The 20229-nt window shown below is 46.2% G+C and overlaps 1 protein-coding gene across 1 annotated transcript in view; it reads left to right on the plus strand.

Moving 5' to 3' along the window:
- Window positions 1-20229, plus strand: part of LOC123934211 (S-adenosyl-L-methionine-dependent tRNA 4-demethylwyosine synthase TYW1-like) — a 200662-nt gene that overhangs the window by 165667 nt on the left and 14766 nt on the right. Inside the window, exons 14-15 of the mRNA XM_045994245.1 lie at window positions 2120-2230; window positions 11324-11491. Of these exons, the coding sequence (XP_045850201.1) occupies window positions 2120-2230; window positions 11324-11491 (279 nt within the window). The remainder of the gene's footprint in view (window positions 1-2119; window positions 2231-11323; window positions 11492-20229) is intronic.

A 20229-nucleotide genomic window follows, 5' to 3' on the forward strand; every position in this document is an offset into this window, starting at 1 on the left:
ACTAAGTATGTGGTCGGGGATTCGGTCTGGCCGCAGCACCCGTATTTACTCCACTGATCTGTGCCACGAAAGCTGTTTGTTTTATACTTTTATTTAGTAACTGGCCACTTTTCCTTAGCATAATTTTTTAGTTGACTTTCTCAGGTTTCCAAGAAGTCAGTTATATCATTTGCAAGTAATTTTTTAAAAAAGATTTTATTTATTTATTTGAGAGAGAATGAGTGAGAGAGAGCATGAGAGAGGAGAAGGTCAGAGGGAGAAGCAGACTCCTCCCCAAGGAGCTGGGAGCCCCATGCGGGACTCGATCCTGGAAGTCCAGGATCATGACCTGAGCCGAAGGCAGTTGCTCAACCAACCAAGCCACCCACGCACCCTGCAAGTAATTATTTTTTGTGTAGTACCCAATAATGCTGGTTCCCTTGCCATACTGCTTTGACTTTAATGTTTGGGGGAAGCATAAACGTAACGTAACGGAGTGGGCGTCCTCCTGTTAGTCCGACGGAAGGCGAACGCCTCTATTTTCTAAATGACTGAGAGTGACATTGACCATTGACTGCAGAGTGTTTTCTTTATGTTAAGAATATGGTTTTTTGAGTTACAAATTGTCTTTGATTTGTTTATTCTGTTTTGTTTTAAAATTAGGGGTGACTTTTAAGTTATATCGAATATCTTTGTGTATCTTTGAAGATGACCACTTGGATTTTTCTGTGTTTTCTGTGTTAAACCATGTAATGACCTTCCTAGAATTTTTTTGAGATTTTTATTTCTTTATTTTAAAGAGAGAGCATGATCCTGGGGAGAGGGAGAGGGAGAACGAGAATCTCTAGCAAACTCCTTGCTGAGCACAGAGCCCGACGTGGGGCTCGATCCCGTGATGCCGAGATCATCACCTAACCCGAAATCAGGAGCAGGACACTCAACTAAGCCACCCAGGCGCCCCGCATTCCTAGAATTTTTAACATAATGCCAAATCTTAATTGCTAAAATTTCTGTGAGATTTCTGTGTATATAGTCAGTACAAATGAGCGGGGTCTGGAGTTCTCTGCCGTTTTTGTTAGGTGAATTCTAGCAGTGTAGGAGGAATCTGGAAGATTCCTGTCTTTTCTTGCATTACATACTGTATTTTAAAATAATTTTTGAGAACATTTTGTGGTATGGCTGCCTAATGCCATTCATTAGATTTTTTCATTAAAGATCTCAAGTGTTTCTTCTCTTTGACTAGTTACGGAAATCTTCAAACATAGACATAAGTAGAGAGGTTGATACCGTTTCGTTCATTTCTCACCTCACTTTGTTTTTCTCTCAAGTATTTTGGACCTTGCCGCTTAGAGCATGGATATTGCCTGGGAACTTGCTGCAGGTGGACGTAATCACGGGCACATAAGCTCATACTTCACAGCACCTTTGCCGTACGCTGTGGGTTAGAGGCAAGTCTTAGCTCATGCCCCCCACGCTTGCTTTAGGTTTCAAACCATGACAAGGAATGTTCTGAGATGTTGAAATAAGGCTTCGAACATTTGAACATTTGCCTGGGGTCCTGGAAGGGAATTACGAAGTCAGAGGCATAAACTTTTTAAAGCTTTTGATGTCTGTTGTGTAGTTGCCTTCAGAGAACCAGCACCTCTTTCGGTTGAATGGTTGACAGTTGACGGCACCGACGGTTCAGAAGTGCGCCTTTTCTGCCAGTGAGGCCTTTAAAGGCGAGAAGGCAGGAGAGAAGACCAGAGTAGTTAGAAATTCTTACCATAATCACTTGAGTGATTGAGAGCCTGAAGGTTACTTGAATTGATTTTCAGCGTCTCGAACCGTTCGGTCAATTTATGGTTTCTTACTAAATCTAGATCAGTGTGTCGTTGTCGGGAAACATTCGGGTGCCTGAGCAGCATCAGAGGTTAGAGTGAGAGAAGATAGATGTTAGCATCTGTGCCTTTAAAGGGCTTATAGGAATCTTACTATATTGTATACATCTTTTCATCTTCCTACAAAATATAACTTCGACTTAAACAAAAGTTAGTGCTGAATTTTGCATACGCTGGGTTCTCATTGAAGTAATTTGAAAATCTTCCTGGGTGTGACTTCCACCGAGATAAAAACAAAGTTGGCTTTTCCTCTGTTGTAGCAACAGCGTACTGTGTACAGACTGACTCTCGTGAAAGCATGGAATGTGGACGAACTCCAGGCCTACGCTGAGCTGGTGTCCCTGGGGAATCCCGACTTCATCGAAGTGAAGGTAAGCGCCTGCCAGCCAGTCATCGTATCGCCCCGGTGCTGTGTTGGCCGCCGTGAAGTAAGCATCTTTTAACTCAGTGGGGGGCCCAGATGTTTTATTTATTCATTCAGGAGTATTAATCAAGAGCCTGGCACTGTTCTAGGCATTGGGGATAATAACAGTAAAGACGAAGCTTTTGTTCTTAGTAAGCTTATATTTATGGAGAGGTAGACAGTCAACACAAAATGAATAATTAAAAACGACATCGTAACGTGAATGTCCTGAGAAATAAAATAGTGTTACAGTGAGGAACTGGTTGGCCTTAAAATGAACTTTCATCGTGGAGAATTTCAAACATAAACAGAAGTAGAGAGACTGGTCTAATGACCCTCCATCCGGTCGCCACCCAGCTTCAGAAGTTGTCAGCTCCCGGCCAGTCCTGTTTCTAGTCTCCCCCCCGACCCATTTTCTCTGCCTTACCCTGTTGCTGGGAAGCAGAGCCACACGTGGTATGACTTTCCCATAACAGTTGGAGGAGACGTCTCTAAAAGACAGACACTCGTTTTAAACACTTACTCAGAATACGGTTCTCGCAGCCGCACAGTGTCCACAACCGTCATGCAAGTGTCTCAAATAGAAGGTTTTAAACTTGACCAGTTATTTCTTCTTGTTTAAGCAGGATTCGTGAATCTGGGTCCCAGTAAGGGTCATTGACTGAAATTGGATTATTTCTCTCTTAAATTTCTTTTAACCTGTTCGTCCCTCCTCCATGTGTTTCTCTCCTCCGTCCCACCTCCCACACCAGTCACCTGGTTTATTCATCCTGCCAGTGCCTGTGTGTCATTTTACATTTTGCTGACTGCATGTTCCTGTGCCCCTGCACTCCCTGTAAACTGGCAGTTCGATCGAGGGAAGATTGATCAGCTGTGTGTGTGTGTGTGTGTGTGTGTGTGTGTCTGCATTTCATGATTGTTTCGTTGGTGGTATTTATACTTAGAGCAGGAGGCATGAGGTCATGTCTGGTTGTCTCTGGGATGGGTTCCTGTAAGTGGATTTCTGTGCCAAAGGGCAGATACTATTTTGCTAGATATTGTGATTGGCTGTTTTAGATTTCATAAGGGGGTTTTGCTGAGGAGAAGGGGACTTTTTTTTACAACGGATTCCTAAACAGTAAAAAGCAGTGCGGTACACAGAGGCCTGGGGTCAGGGCATTCCGGCCGCTGGCACAGGTAATGTCCAGAGGTCCCGTGTGATCTCAGTGGAACAGCGGAGTCGGCAGAGACAGAAGGTGAGCCACAGAAGTGGGACGGGCCAGATTCTATTAGAACTTCCAAGCAAGAAAAGAACTGGGTTTTATACTGAATTTCATAGTCAGCTTTTTGAACAGTAGATGTACTGGGCAAAGGTCTTAAGCTGGAGAGGATGTGATCTGATTTGTTATTTTAAAAGGTCACCCTGCTGCTATCCTGAATGGATTACAGAGGTTCAGAGTAGGAGTAAGTCGACTAGTTATAAAGCAAGAGATGGGTGGCTTGGGAAGGTCGTTGCAGATACCGCTGGAGAGCGGTGAGTGCCCTTGGGATGGATTCTGGAAGTAGAACCAGCAGAGCTTGGTGCCAGTTGAGATGCAGGGAGTGAAGGGACAGACAGAATCAGGACAGCACCTGGGTTTTGGCGGAAGCGATCGTGTGGCTGTGGAACAGTTTACTGAGCTGGAAGAGACCAGTGGGGGAGGGCGGGGGTGCGCGGGTCACTTCACGAGTTCTGTGTTGGCTGCAGTCGTTTGAGAGATCTTTCCAGTATACACGTACAGGTCCCTTAGGCCGTCGTTTATATAAGCCTGCAGCTCTGGGGTTGAGGTGGGGCTGGCCGCGGGAATTTGGAAGTCATCAGCATGCCATGGTGTTAAAGCTGTGGAGTGTTACGAGGCAGATGAGTTTTTGGACAACTAAGAATCCACGTAATGACAAAAAGGGTCAAAAGACCCAGTCTCCGAAAGCTCCATTCTCCGTGCGTGTGCATGAAGCAGCTGTACTCGGCGTCATTTGAGGGGGTGTTTGAGTTCCGCAGCTCTTTTAGTGAGTCCCGCCTTCTGGGGGGCCGTATTCCAGGGGGCCGGGGAGCTGGGAAGAGATGGAATGTTGCTGAGTGTGCGGCGCTCCAGCTCTCGTCCGGTCAGAGACACTCTTTTCTTTTGAAATTGCTCTTCATTTTATTTTATTTTAAAGATTTTATTTATTTATTTGACAGAGAGAAATCACAACAAGGCAGAGAGGCAGGCAGAGAGAGAGAGAGGGAAGCAGGCTCCCTGCTGAGCAGAGAGCCCGATGCGGGGCTCGATCCCAGGACCCTGAGATCATGACCTGAGCCGAAGGCAGCGGCTTAACCCACTGAGCCACCCAGGCGCCCCTGAAATTGCTCTTCATTTTAAAAGGCTGCTCTTGGCAAGAGCTCTGATGATGCAGAGATGCGGACTACATCTGCGGTGTATGTGTCCGCTTAGGAAAGCCTGGCCACACCGGGGATTAATGAGGTTTTAATTTATGACTTAGCTATTCAAGAATGCTGCCCCCGGTGAGGTTGCAGTAAAACTTTTATTACAAAGCAAGTTGACTCGATCGCACGGTCACCTTTTTAATCCCTCTCCCTCCTGCTCTCCCTCCTTCCTTGTGTGCCGAGAAGCATGACCCGGTATTGTTTTTAAAAGGAAGATGGCCACTTGGTCGACAGTGTCATTTCTCTGACGGATGTTTTAGTTTGGAACTCAGAAATAAAGCCTCTTGGCTACAGTGGAGATGTCGTAATGACACGGTTGCTTTCACACAAGAGTTCCTTTTTGCTGTTTGACCCTCGCATCCGGCAGATGCCTGTCAGCTCCCTCCATGTGCGGGGCCTGGTCAAGGCCCCCGAGACACGACATTTGACATGGAGATGTTGTTTGGGACATGGATGATCTTCTAAAGTAAGGCAAAGGCCAGAGAAGTAAAATCAGGCACTCGAACAGATCTTACTTAAAAATTTTGGAGAAACGTGTAATCTGTTCTCAATTTTAACTGCCTTATGTAAATGATAAAATATACCCTAATAGATAACAGTTGTATCGGGGGAAAGCCTGGTGGCGACCAGCTCGTTCTTTGTAGAAGGCCCAAGGCAGAAATGGCCCGTGTTACAGTAGCTGCGCCACTGAGGACTGGATCACGTGCTTTGTTAAATTCAGCCCTCGTTTGTCCCGCAGGTTAATGAAGTATCTTCCTTTTAAACTGAAGTAGCAGGGGCGCCTGGGTGGCTCAGTGGGTTAAAGCCTCTGCCATCGGCTCAGGTCATGATCCCAGAGTCCTGGGATCGAGCCCCGCATCGGGCTCTCTGCTCAGCGGGGAGCCTGCTTCTTCCTCTCTCTCTTCCTACTTGTGATCTCTGTCTGTCAAATAAATAAATAAAAAATCTTTTTAAAAAAAGCTGTAAAAAAAAAGGCTGTAAACTGAAGTAGCAAATGGGATGTTTGAATGAATGGGATGTTTGCAGAGTGTAGTCTTCTGAGGAAGCAGAACAAGTTCTAGAGTGACACTTGACTGTAATTTTAACCATAAACGTTTGGACATATTGCTATGTAAGGATACAAGACCCTTCCCAGTGTTGTATTTAGAAGAAGGACAGGGAAAGGCTTAGTGACTTTACTGTTCACGCGTCCTTGCTCTGCGAATTATCAGTGAGCACGGTACTTCTGTAACCCCAGTGGTTGAAATGAGATCAGTAGAGAAGGCAGCTTTTCCTGTTCAGTCGAGTTAAACTATTTAACGTCTGACAAAACATTTTGATTATTTTGTCGTCTTATTAGTTAAAGTGACCGTTTCCTAAAACGGCGGTTTTTAAAACAAGCGCTCTCCGAAGAACATCTGGCGCAAGCTAGCGATGGGGTCGGCTACGTCACCTCAGATTCCTCTGAAAACACAGATCTCTGTGTTAAAATAAACATACTTTCGGGAGCATAGCCATCTGTCCGGTCTGTAAGGAAACCCCTTCGGGGCTCGACAAGGAGAGGCCGCCCTGGTGGTCGTTTGTACTCCGGCGCCGCTGGGTCAGGTCTAAAGCCCTGCCACTTCCGGGAAAGCCCGGGTCGGGACAGACTCTACCCGCTGGTCCGCAGGGAGCCTGGAAGCTTGTCCCTCACCTGCGCTCTGGCGTAAAACAAGGAGTCTCCCGGAGCCTGGCCCTCCCACAGGCTTGGCATTAAAGCTTTAATAGTGCCTCAGGCTCACATAATGCCCTGAAGGTGTGAGACTGATTGTACAGACTGACCCTTGCCGGCGGTAGGCCTGGGGCTCCCTGCAGAAGCAAACACAGTACTTGTTCGTGTCTTGTATTTTCCAGGTGTGTGCGCGCATGTACAGGCTCTGTCCTAGTCTGCACACGCTGGAGTCTTTTTTTCCCGTGTTCCAGGATTCACTGTTTATGCACCACACCCAGTGCTCCCCGCCATCCGAGCCCTCCTTAGTACCCACCAGCAGGCTCACCTAAGGACTCACCCCCCCCGCCCCCGCCTCCCAAACCCTCAGTTTGTTTCTCAGAGTCCACAGTCTCTCATGGTTCATCTCCCCCTCTGATTTCCCCCAATTCACTTTTCCTTTCCTTCTCCCGATGTCCTCTGTGTTGTTCCTTACGCTCCACAAATAAGTGAAACCATATGATGATTGAGTCTCTCTGCTTGACTTATTTCACTCAGCATAATCCCCTCCAGTCCCGTCCATGCTGATACAGAAGTTGGGTGTTCATCCTTTCTGATGGAGGCATCATACCCTACGACCCTGCAGTTGCACTGCTGGGTATTTACGCCAAAGATACAGATGTAGTGAGAAGAAGGACCATCTGTACCCAGTGTTCATAGTAGCAATGGCCACAGTCGCCAAACTGTGGAAAGAGCCGAGACGCCCTTCAGCGGATGAATGGATAAGGAAGATGAGGGCCCCCCCCCCCACACCCATGCTAGAGTCTTCTGGGGAGTGGGAAGGGGCAGGCTCTGATACTTCAATAACGCTCCTAAAAAGTACTGATGTAGCCTGGGGCAGGTTACTGATCGTCTCTGAGCCTAAATTTCCTCAATATTAAAATTAGAATGATAGTATCACTTTAATAGGTTTATGTTGAGAATTCAGTGGGATAATATATGCCTGGGTTCAGTAAATGTTTAGATCCCCTTTCATTAAGCACATTTATTTAAACTAAATCAATAGAAGCTATTTCTTGATTATATTGGTGTCCTCTTTTCTGCCATTGCTAGTCTTATGAAACATTTTTCTGTTTTACTCCCTGTAAGTGAACATATATTTTAGCTTCATTAGACTTAAATAGGCCTTTATTTGCTAGCCTAAGAATCTTAGTGATCATTATTTGCTTGCTTGTTTGTGAAAATGTGTTTCATGTTATAAACATCTGCTGTCTCGAGAAACTTCTAGCACAATCCATTTGTAAATGAAATACTGTCTTTCTACCCTCTGCCTTGCCTTGCACCTTGAAAATAGTAAGTGCTCAGTAATGATTTGTTGTCAGATGATTTAAGCTCCTTCACACTCTTGGCACTGTGTCTGTCTGCAGAGCTCAGTCCTTGCAGAATGCATTTTGTAAAGCAAATGCCGTAGCCTGACCTCACTCCCTTTCTTTGCACAAAGGTAAAGAGTATATCCGCTTAATCATGTAGTGGTCCTGAACCGTTCATCAGTTCCTTCATGTCCTGTCATTAAAGATTGAATAATGGGAATGAAACTTTTATTAGATCAGAAGAGGGTTCTGGAGTTTATCGTCATAGAAAAGAATACGTGACTTGATCTTTAGGCCATGCAGCATAGATTGGTTGGGGTACAGAGAAGAACAAGGCGTAGCCCTTCCCCCTAGAAGCTCAGAATTTAGACAGGATTATAATTATACGTTATATATGTATACTAGATGTCTGTATTATACATGTATATACAGAATATATACATCAGTAAGAGCTATGTGCAGGATATGAGTTTGGGATCAGATGCAGTAAGGGTTCCTGAACAGAGACGGAAGACGTGGTGGGAAATTTCGCCCGGTACAGACCGGATGTGGGGCAGGGCAGTCCCGTAGGAAGGCCTCATGGCACACTGAGAAGCTGGGGCGGTTTTCTTGTGGGAAGAGCTGTTGGAACATTCTTAGAATAGGGTGTCGTGTTTTGAGTATATTGTGCAAAAAGTCAGGAAGCCACATTTCTCATCAGACTGAAGGAGACAAACAGTATCAGGAACCTTTCGACACCCAGTCAGCTTAGCTGAAGTGTCAGACAGTCAAACCGGCACAACACAGCTCTTCGGACGGACCTTGAATCCCAGGAAACTGTCCACGCAGCTGGTAAGAGACCGAGTCCTAGAGCAGAGCGGTCCAGCCGGAAGGCAGCAGCGTAAGGGTGTAGGTCATTCTTTTCACTGCAGGCCCAGAGATGGGTAAGTTGTCCTGTTCTTCAGGAACTTTCTTTGGGTCTGCTTGGTACTCCTCAACCTACGGATTCTGAAGTGAGGGCTTTCGGTTGCCACATCGTGCCCATCCGTTGTTTGCTTGAGTTCACTCTTCTTTCAAAGCAGCGAGGGACAGAGTTGGTGCTGGTGCTAGATGGGGTGGGGACAGGGCGGTGGTGGGGTGAGAAGGTGGCAGACAGCTACGGTACAGAAAATGAAGGACTTTTTAGACAATTTAGCTAAAGTGTGATCAGGAGCAACGCCGGGGCAAGTTGTCAGTTGGACTGGAGTGCAGGATGGACATGAAGCCGCTAGAGCAGAGAAGGGGACACGGGGGGCCGGACTGACGGGCTGGACTTCCCAGAGGTGATGCCACAGACCAGTTCACTGGGACTGGTTTCCGCGCGCAGCACTTGTATCACAGAGAGCTCTGAGGCTCCGTGGTGGGCTCAGAAAGTTGCTCGCACGGCCTACCCCAGAGGGTTTTGTCTGGCTACAGTGAGAACTTCTAAGTGCAAGAATTCGGCTAAGTGGGAAGCCTCATGTGAACGGGACAATGTCACATGAAGGCACCATACCACAGCTGTGGCGTTCGTTCTCTCTTTGCCGTTCCTAGCCAAGTCCATGCTTACTGTCTCGTGATTTATTGCTGAACAGGAAATATTCAAATATTTTCCAAAGCCGTTGTCCTAAATGTAAGATCTAATCTAAAATCTGTTTCAAGGAACTTTTGAAATATGAAAAGTAAATTCTTTTGTGTTGCTACTATGTACACACTTGCTCGTATAATTCACGTATCATGAACCCTATTTAAATTGAAATAAAATAATTTTTCTAACTAATTTAACCTACCAGCAAATAATTTCTGTGTTTTGTATACATTGGGGGAAATTTAGTACAATTTTTCAGTCATACCTAAAGGTTTTTAAAACTGACATATTATTTGCTTTTTTAAGTTCACCTAAATCTCAAGCTCAGTTTAATGAATTCTGTAAATCGTCGGGCTGGTAGAGAAGACGCTCTTGTTTAGTACAGCTAAGCTGGGTCGCCTTCAGTCTGTTCAGCAAAGGTCATCTCGGTTTACCGCACCAGTGACCTTTCTGAACGGCCATCTGGAGTCCATTGGCGTTTCCAGCCAACTCCCAGCTGTTCTGTCTGCAGGGTCACGGGCCCTGTGCAGTGCTCGTCCGTGGGCTCCTCATAACGTGGCACCCTGCCTCCTCCAGTCTGCGTGTGTGCGTGCGTGTATGTGTGTCCATGTCCGTATCCATGTATGTGTGAGTGTGAGTGTGTGTGTGTCCACATCTGTATCCATGTATGTGTGTGTGCACATCTGTATCCGTGTGTGTCCACATCTGTATCCATGCATGTGTGCACGTGTGTGCACATCTGTATCCGTGTTTGTGCACACATCTGTATCCATGTGAGAGTGTGTGTCCACATCTGTATCCATGTATCCGTGTTTGTGCACACATCTGTATCCATGTATGTGTGAGAGTGTGTGTCCACATCTGTATCTGTGTGTGCGCACACATCTGTATCCATGTATGTGTGTGCACGTGTGTGCACATCTGTATCCGTGTATGTGTGAGTGTGTGTCCACATCTGTATCCATGTATGTATGAGAGTGTGTGTGTGTGTGCACACATCTGTATCCATGTATATGTGTGTGTGTGTGCACGCACACATCTGTATCCATGCATGTGTGAGAGAGTGTGAGTGTGTGTCTTTATTTCAGTCATTCCCTCCTTAGTTGTAGCAGATCTAGAATGTTCCAAACACTTGTCAGGAAAGTTTGATCCTGGAATATTTAAAGAGCCCACAAAGTTAAGATGTCTCTCATTACTAGGAGTGTATCATTATGTAACTTACCAAATGGAAAACTTAGTTATGGAACTTTGGGGTCCTATATGCCTGGGCTGTCAGGGAGCGTGCAAAAGACCAGGAAGCCAATTTACCTCCATTTGTGTGACTCAGGAATTTCTGCAGGGGTGAGACACGCTTACACGAGCGAGCGTGTGGAAAGGACGTATGCATAGCCCCAAATGTATTTCCTGTTTGGCACAAATCTGTGTTAAGTGTATCCATTTACAAAATGCATTACAAAGTGATCTTCTTAAGGCACGATTTCAAATGAGATCCCCAGCTGGCCCTTTACAGGGCCATCATCAAGCCTAAACTGGGCTGGAAAACTGGAGCTCATCTCATTTTGCCAGTGAGTAAGGTGTTTACTGAATTTTTGTGGGCGCCAGCCATGCCTCCATTATTGGTCTAGGAGATTATAGCTCCTTGAGAATTAACCTCTTATGGTGCACAGAGGAATCTGAAAGAAAAGATGCGTTATTGGTTCAAAGACAGTGCTGTTCCCAGACAGCAGAGCATGTGACCGCACAAAGCCGGGCACCAAGCATTGCAGTCGTGGGGCAGGGAGGGCATCTGCCTGGGAGCTCCTGCCGACTTGCATGAGCTGCCGAGCAGAGTCCATCACCTCGGATTCACTGCTCCTTTCCTCACCTTTGCATTGGATTGGATTGGGTTGGGGGGTGGAGTCGGGTAGATTATCTCTAGACGCCTTTCTGGCTCTGACACTTGTTCAGGACGTTGAAGTAGGTCGAGCTTATCTCTGACTGTTGTACTGCTTCCGCAGGGCGTCACCTACTGTGGAGAGAGCTCAGCCAGCAGTCTCACCCTGGCCAACGTGCCCTGGCATGAGGAGGTGGTGCACTTTGTCCAGGACTTGGTGGATCTGATCCCCGACTACGAAATTGCTTGTGAGCACGAGCATTCCAACTGCCTCCTTATAGCTCACAAAAGGGTAAGCGGAGCCCAGCTTGCGTTCTTCCACCGCTCCTCCTCCTCCTCCTCCTCCTCCTCCTCCTCCTCCTCCTCCTCCTCCTCCTCGGCGTCTCTTCCCTTCGCTGTAGGGGACCCGCTTGTTTGCTTCCTCTCCTGAGACGACTTCAGGAGGCCCTCAGTGCGTGTGGGCGCAATAATCCGGAGAACAAAGGCCAAAGAAATGACAGAAAAAAACTAAATTGCAGAGAGCAGTTGTCGAGAGCCCATCGACAAGTACTTGGGATAGGCAGGGTGACGGTCCTCCAGGCACTCAACTGCCTCCGTGTTAAGACCTTGCTGAAGGCAAAAGGCAGCCTTTGCTTGACATTAGCCCCACCTCCAGGGTCCTGTGAATCTTCTTTAACATTGAAAACCCCCTTGGAAATGTCTTTTCTCTATCCTTCACCCCCAAGATATATGTTAGTAATCACCTTCCAGACATGGTCCCCTGATACCTAGCTGAAGGCTCTCTTGACTCAGGTTTTACCAGACATTGCTAAATGACATTATCCTAACAGCAGCTAGCCCCTCAAGGTCCTGGAAACCTGGCTTCCCACTTTCTCAGAGACTTAGACTATCCCTGACCCCCTCCCAGCTTGAAAATAAGTGATCAGTCACTCCTCACAACCCTAGTGCAGCTCCTTCTGCCCACAGGTCCTGTCTGCCTGCCTTAATGAAACCACCCTTTTTGCACGAAGATATCTTGAGAATTCTTTCCTGCTGTTGGCTCCTAAACGCCAGCATTTGCCATCAGACAGGATGACTGTTGAGAGGGACGATAGCACATTCAGGTTCGCTTGGTGACTCTGCCTCCGTTTCTATTCAAGTTCTGCATTAACAAGTGCTTTTTAAAGTTTTTTTTTTAAAGATTTTATTTATTTATTTGAGAGAGAGAGAGAGAGATCACAAGTAGTCAGAGAGGCAGGCAGAGAGACAGGAGGAAGCAGGCTCCCCGCTGAGCAGAGAGCCCGATGCGGGGCTCGATCCCAGGACCCTGAGATCATGAACTGAGCCGAAGGCAGAGGCTTTAACCCACTGAGCCACCCAGGTGCCCTGTACAACAAGTGCTTTTTTTTAAAAGGGGACATGGATGAACCCTGAAAACATTATTCTAACTTAAAAAAAGAAAAGAAAAGACACAAAAGGGCACATATTGTATGATTGCATTTGTATGAAATGTCCAAACCAGGTAAATCCGTAGCCACAGAAAGTAGGTCCGTGGTTGCCAGAGACTGAGGAGGGGCAGGCTGGGAAGTGAGCACTGCCAGGCACGGGTGTTCTTTGGGGGTGATGGAAATATTCAAGAATTATCGAGTGGTGTCCGTTACCCATCTCTGTGACTATATTGAAGTCCCTGAATTGTACCCTTTAAAAGGCTGAGTTTCGTGGCATGTGAGTTATATCATGATCAAGAAAATTAATACCAAAAAGATAATAAAGGCCAAGAGTGGAGTACCTCTTACATAAGTGCTTTTTATGCGAGTAAAGTCAGGCTTAATTTGAACATGAAAGAACATTTTGTCCTCCCCCAAAACCTTACATGGCTTCCCGAACAGCTTCTTAGCTGAACAGCGCTTAAAAATACAAGATTTGCTCAATTAAAATTTTCCCTCTAGTCTCACAAACGCTAGGTTAAAGGGCCCACATGCGTTGGTTGCGCTGAGAGTGTATGCAGCTGACCTGTGGTCCGTCAGACTTAAATATTTAGACAGAAGAGTATGTTTTCTGGGACGTCAAGGAACAGAGAAATAAAGGCCACCTGGTATTTGAAATGTTAATTAAAGTAGCTTCAAAGCTAATGAACTTACAAAGCAAATCTTAAAAATTAAAGCCAAACCCTGAATTTTATTTTCTGGTTCTTCGTTCGGTGTTTTCATAGGTACCAGGCTAGAGAATACGACCTCTGGTGCTCAGACGCTTCAGTGACCTCCCTTCACTTTTAACTTCAAAGTCAAGATCCTTAGTGGGACCTTAGGGCCCAGTGTGATCAGGCTGTGCACCTCTCCAGCTCCAGTGAGGTTAGGTCTTACTTTCCCTTTAAATGGGCTGGAATTACGTACTCTTTTCTGTTCTTGTAGTGGCGCACTAGGAATGGCTGTGCACGTCCTCTGCTAATCGCAGTCTGATGGTAGAGGATACTTGTACACTCTAACTGCAAAGCAGGGACCTGAGAACACCTTATCGACCCCCATTTCCCTTCCCAGCTCACGTGCTGTTACCATCGTGCACAGTAGTTACGAGTGGGCAGGAGCAGAGTGTCGTTAACTGCCTCACAGAGTCAGGACACCGCTGGATGGACGTGCATCTTTAACTCTGTTTTGCTCTCCGCTCCTTTCTGCATTTTTGACCCTCCACATGGAACTGTTTCCCTTCTCCCCAGAAGACACTTTGGAACATACGCATTGGTGGGAGTCTGCTGATGGAAAATTCCATTCTCGCTTGTCTGGAAATGAACATTTTGGCTGGGGATGAAATTCTGGGTTGACATTTGTCGCCTTCACCACAATAGAGATATTCTCGTCTTTTAAATTCCATCGATAACAAGTCAGCGATTGGTTTGTCGCTCATTTCCAGACAATCTGACCTTTTCACGCTTCTGGCTTCTCTTTTGGTTCTGCCCGTATCCACAGGGAGTTCCCAGAAGGCGCCAAGCAACAGAATTCAGTGTGATAAATGCAGTACCAGGCCGAGCCACCAGGTACACACCAGCACGAAGAGACAGTCTGAGACTGACGCTCATTAGCTAATGTTTCTTGGGCACCCAAGGTGTGTCAGGCACGGTGCTGGGTCTTAGGAATGCACAGATGAGTTAAGCAAATAGTCCTTGCCTTCGAGAGTGGTCTGACAGAAAAAAGAAAAAAGGCAACTATCGAAACAAAAACCTCCAGTTTTTCATCGGAGCAGTAATGGAAGAGTAGAGTAGAACCCGGGGCGGGGTGTGCTGGAGACAATATGGTACCATCAGGAGAGGCTTCCCAGAGGAGCTGCTCTTTGATTGGATGTCCAGGACAGCCCAGCGAGGACGGACATGAAGGCAGAAAAATGTACAAGGAAAGGTCCTTGGAGAAGTGTAGAGGCCTAACCTGTTGGGAGAATAACGAGTAGTTCATGATGGCCGGAGTTCAAAAGGAGAGTTGAAGGGAAAGGAAAGGGGTGATTGGTCAGGGGCAAGGGCGTTGGTGGTGCTGAATGGAATCCTAGTCGTGCCATTTCCTGTACAGCACGGGCAGCGTGGAAGGGTTTGAAGTCGGACAGTGACACAATCAGATTCGGGTCTCAGAAAAATTTGTTTAGCAACATCAGGGGGGATGAAGTGTAAGACTAGAAGACAGGGAAGCCCATTAAAAACTGTTGTGATAGTCCAGCAGTCCAAGGGTGACGTGATGAGGGTCAGAAACAGGCTGTGAAGGGAGAGAAAGGAGACCGGTAGACTTGGTCGGACACTCAGTGCAGGCTGCTCTCTGTCTTCCTAGGTGAGTCGTGGGCTGGTGTCATCTCGACCAAGCAGATGTCAAGGTTCGGGTCCCCACTCGGCTCCATTGACCTGTTGGGGGAGGAGTGCCTCCTTATGGCTAATTTGGGGGTGAAAGTTTGGGCTCTCCCCGCAGAATCTCTGCTCCACTCTGACTAGCAAGGGAGGACCATGTTGTTGCTGCTCCCCAGTGACAGTATGGGATGGATGTGGGGGCCTCGTTGCCCCTAGGCAGCTGGGAAGGTTTTGGCTCTCTGCTAAGCTTCCTCCGTCCCCACTCTGGTGTGGATGGGGTGAGGTACCTTGCTACAGCCAGGTGAGGCCCGTGCTCCTGGGACCACGGGGGTAGGAGGCTGGGATGGCTGGATCCTCCACTCCACCTCCACTGAGAGCTCCCCAGCGGCGAGGAGGGAGGGCACGGCCCAACGTGGCTGGGCGGATGGGAAGGTCTAGGGTCCCCCATAGATGCTACTGACCTGGGGTGAGAATTGGGCATTTTTCTCATGGCCTAGGTTGGTTATTGCTTAAGTTTTCTGTTCTGCTAGCTAGGGTGCCCTTTCCTGGTCCTCTGGCTGAGAAAAGCAAGTTTTTCATGGAGCTCTAAGATGTGTTTGTTTACTGTTTATGCCCTTTGGTATTTCTGGATTGCGGGCTTCAGCCAGGCTTCTAGACTCCAGCACCCAGTGCCGGATTCTTGAGCCACAGACAGAGCCCAGGGAGTGCATAGCCAGTTGCCTTCTTCTATGTTCCTTTGAAGTCGTCTTATGTTTGTTTGTATATGATATCCAGGGATTTTAGCCGCGTAGTGGGAGAGGTAGGAAGAAGTGACCTCCATCTTGTCCAGAAGCAGAAGTCTGTGACCACAGTTCTGACATTTATAGATTTTGGCTTCATACCTCCTCGGGGAGCAGTAGCGCCAGTCCACTGGGCACACCGTGACTTACAGGTTATTCAGCAGAATGCTTCCGTGTAAGTTGATTTCCTTTACTGGTGTTAGTGTCACCCAGGACGTTCCAAGGCCGCCCCCGCAGTGTTACCGGAAGACTTTCCTGAAACGTACACGAAGACATCCCTGTCTGTTCTAGTCCGGGCCTCAGATCCCACTTAGTGAGGAGGCCGGCAGTTACCAACGGATGCCTTTTTAAGGTCACAAAAAACAGAGCTATACCAAAAAACCAAATCAAGGAAAGAAGCAGAAAAAGAGAAAAACAAAACCTAAGACTAGAAGAATCCATAAAACAAACCATTTAGTTCATAAATAACAGCGTGGGTATTGACTGTTTAACGACCTCATTGTTTACGCTGCCAATTCCAAGCTTACTCTTTCTCTGCTATATTTTTAAACAGGACATCTCGCAGTGAACGCAAAAAAAAAAACCTAAATACTTGATTCTTAATGACTTTCACAATCAGGGCCTTTTCAGCTTTGTCTCAGGCCCCCTCTCTGGGCCTCTGCCAGGTCCCGCCATGTTGCTTTTTACCTCAGCCTTTGCCCAAGATGCCTCTTCTGCAAGAAAGACACTCACACCTGCCCCACCGCAGTTCACCTGCTGAATTTCTGCTCCTTAAAATGGTAAAACAGATCTCCTTGGGGGCTACCTCCCTGGGATCCTTGTGTGCAGAGATAAGGCTGCCTTTTTAAGAGCTGTGTGTTCACAGAACACGGAACACTTAAGTGCTGATCGTCCCCAGCACTTCCCAGAATCCCTGGGACACCGTGGATTCTGCACGTTTGTGTAGAGAACTGACAGCCCCTTCACCATCCTCTCCGTCCCTTCTTCACTGTCTGAGCTCCAGAAAGCAGAGACAACGTTCCATCGTCCTTCCTGATTTTGATCCATTCTTACCTCCTTCCTTATTATTTACTCATTCATTCATTTATTCAGTAAATATTTATTCCACGGAGTTTGCTATTGTCTAGGTCGTCACTGACCTGCTGGTTGTTGAATCTGCCTGTTTTCCTGCTCCCCGTCTCCTCCCTGTTTTTCTGCGGCAGGAATCGATGCCAGTCCATGCTTTTGAACGTTTCTTCTCTGCGGTGCTGTACTTTTCTGATTTTAGTAGAGCCGGCTCACAGAAATAAGAACATTGCCACCAAGTGCAGCACTGAAAATCCCTCCCCTGTGGCATTTCTTTCTTTATCCATTTCAAAAATTTTAAATTCTCTCTGGGATACCACATAGCCCAAAGCGTGAGGTGAATTCTTTCAAAGAAAAAAAAGATTCTAGAGATTTCAAGCATTGGTTGAACATTTACATTCAAATGACCTTTTAAGATTCTACGTTAAATTAGTAAATTTCACAACGTGGACCACTCTGGAGAATCCATTATAATCCGCATCGCCCTGTCCATCCTGAGAATACTCCGTGGTCATCTGCATCATTTACAGCGATCTCGTGATTGCTGTGTGGTATGCCACATGCAAAGTATTTCTTAATTCTTGGAATATTTTTGTAATGGATGGTTATTTTTTTCACAACAGTTTTATCATTTAGAGGTGAAGTTTAGACTCTAGATAAAGCAGTTTCTGGATAAGAGGGAGTTTCTTTCGTGGGTGGGAGTAGAAAGTTCAATGAGTTTCTTTGACTTTGAACAAAGGTAAGACGGACACAGACTCAAGGTAAGTAAGTCAACATGTTTTAGTTCCAAGGTTGAGCTTGGGGGACAGAGATCAGTACAGTTGCCCACAGGAGACTGTCTACAGGGGGAGGGGGGGCCTGTCTGTGTGCTGTGGAAGGAACGCCGGGATGAGGGGATAGTTACCCCTCTGCTTCGGTGTTCTCCCGTGGCAGCTCAGATGTAACCTTGGGCCTGTCCGTCTGCCAGCTTGAATGAGACCTTGATGAATACAATACACTTGATGATTTTACTGTAGAAACAGTGAGGTCCTTCCCCTGTGCAGATTGGTGATATCCTGTTAAAGTGGACCACTGCCAGCGGAAACCAAGTAGTAGGTTATATGTACGGCCCGCAAATCCACAAAGCACTGTTTTAAAACTTAATTGCTTACTTAAAAAACAGATTTCATGTCTTAGTACATACAGTTTGGGATTTATGGAAAAGTTGAGAAGGCAGTACAAAGAGTTCCTCTGTCCTCTAGGTTTGCCTCGTCACGAATATCTCGCATTGGTGTAGTACGTGTGTTACAGCTAGCGGACCAGTGCTGCTCCGTGGTTCGCCAGAGCCCTCAGTTCGGATTTTGTTAGGTTTTACCCAATGTCCTTTTTCTGTTCTGTTCCATCCGGAAGAATATGTTATATTTAATGTCATGTCCCTTTAGGCTCCTCTTGGCTACGGCAGTTTCTCGGACTTTCCTTGTTTTAGAGAACTCTGACAGCTCTGAGGGGTACTCACGAACTATTCTGTGGGATGCACCACTACTGAAATTTGTCCAGGGTTTTTCTCAGAAGACCTGGGTTGTGGGTCTTTAGGAGGAAAGCCACAGGGGTAAAGTGCCAGTTTCATCATCTTGTATCAGGGATGCATGCTGCCAACATGACCTACAGCTAGTGATGTTGACCTTGGCCAGCAAACTAAAGTAGTGTTTGTCCGGTTTCTCACTGTAAAATTACTCTTCCCCTCCCTTTTCTGTACAGTGACTCTTCGGAAGGATGTCACTCTCTGCAGCCCACATGTAAGAACTGGGAGTTACATTCCACATCCTCGATGGTGAGATAGCTACATAAATAGGTTTATCTCTTTTCCCAGTTTTTAATTTATTCACTCATTTTTTAAAAAAGATTTATTTATTTGACAGAGCTCACAAGTAGACAGAGAGGCAGGCAGAGAGAGAGAGAGGGAAAGCAGGCTCCCTGCTGAGCAGAGAGCCCGATGTGGGGCTTGATGCAGGGCTCGATCCCAGGACCCTGGGATCATGACCTGAGCCGAAAGCAGAGGCTTAACCCACGGAGCCACCCAGGTGGCCCTATTCACTCATTTTTTATAGCAGTATGGACTCGTGGTATTTACTTTGTACCTTGGGTTATAATCCAGTTCGACTTCATTTCTTTTGTTGCTCAAATTACTCTAGCTCTGGCCACTAGGATCTCTTCCAGTGGGCTCTTGTGCTCCTTTGACGTGCTCCCATCAGGGCTTAGGGCTTTCTTTGTCTTTGGTCTTGAGCACTGCTTTCCTTTCTGGCTCTACAAGGTGTTCCAGGCTCATGCTGCACATTTTCTGCTCCAGTCCTGGAAGCAGTCATTTCTCTCAGCAGCCCTGGTTCCTTTATTGAAGAGTGGTGTTAGAAGCCAAGATCTGGGCAAAGGTGTGCTTGGTGCTGCTGGGGTGTTGTTTCTTCTTTTATGCACTTGGAAAGGTGTACGACAGCAAAGAAATTGTGTGTATATTCCAGCCTTTGTATATACACGTGGCTGTAAGTATTTCTGCATTGTATGAATGAACAATCTCCAATTGTATGAAGCTAAACATGCTAACGTCTCAAATGCTAATCCATTGCCAGCAGGACTCACTCTAGCTGCTTCTTGCTTATTTATAAATTCCCCTCTAACAGTGAGAAACTTGGCTCCTTATAGCAGCCATCTGTTTCCTTAATCGCACAGTTCCAAGATACGAGTACAGCAGTGTCAGAACTTTTAACCCTAGAGCACAATGCTTGTGTGTAGGTCCCTTGGCTTTCGTCTTAGAAGCTCCGCTTATATCCAGAATTACTTCGGTCAGTACCTTTTCCTCTTCCTCCCCTTCATGAAGTTACTTCATACATTTGTAACAGATTCTCACGGTCTGCACCTTTTCCTGGGATTCCCCCACCTCTCCTAAGTGATTTTTGTATTTTATATATATTTCACATATATTTGGATGTATGTATTTCAAAATGTAAACTATTTCTTATTTTAAGGTTCAGTATTTGTACTATAAAGTTGTATAGGTTTTTGAAAGGTACATAATGTGAAAAGATGAATGAACATCTTTTCATATGCTTATTTGCTGCTTGGACATTTTCTGCAGTGAGGTGTCTGTTCAGATCTTTTGCTTATTTTTTCATTGGGTTTGTTATTTTCTCATTGTTAAGTTTTAAGTATTCTTTACATATATTGGATACATGCCATTTATCAGATGTGTTTTGCAAATATTTCCTTCCAGTCTGTGATTTGACTCTTTATTCTCTTAACTGCCTTTCTCAGAGCAAACATTTTTAATAAAATCTGGCTTATCAACTTTCTCTTTCATGGATGATGCTAGGTTTCTAAACTCAGGGTCACCTAGACCTCATCCTATGTTACCTTCTA

This window comes from Meles meles, chromosome 21 (genome assembly GCF_922984935.1).
Source record: "Meles meles chromosome 21, mMelMel3.1 paternal haplotype, whole genome shotgun sequence".
Taxonomy (NCBI): Eukaryota; Metazoa; Chordata; class Mammalia; order Carnivora; family Mustelidae; genus Meles; species Meles meles.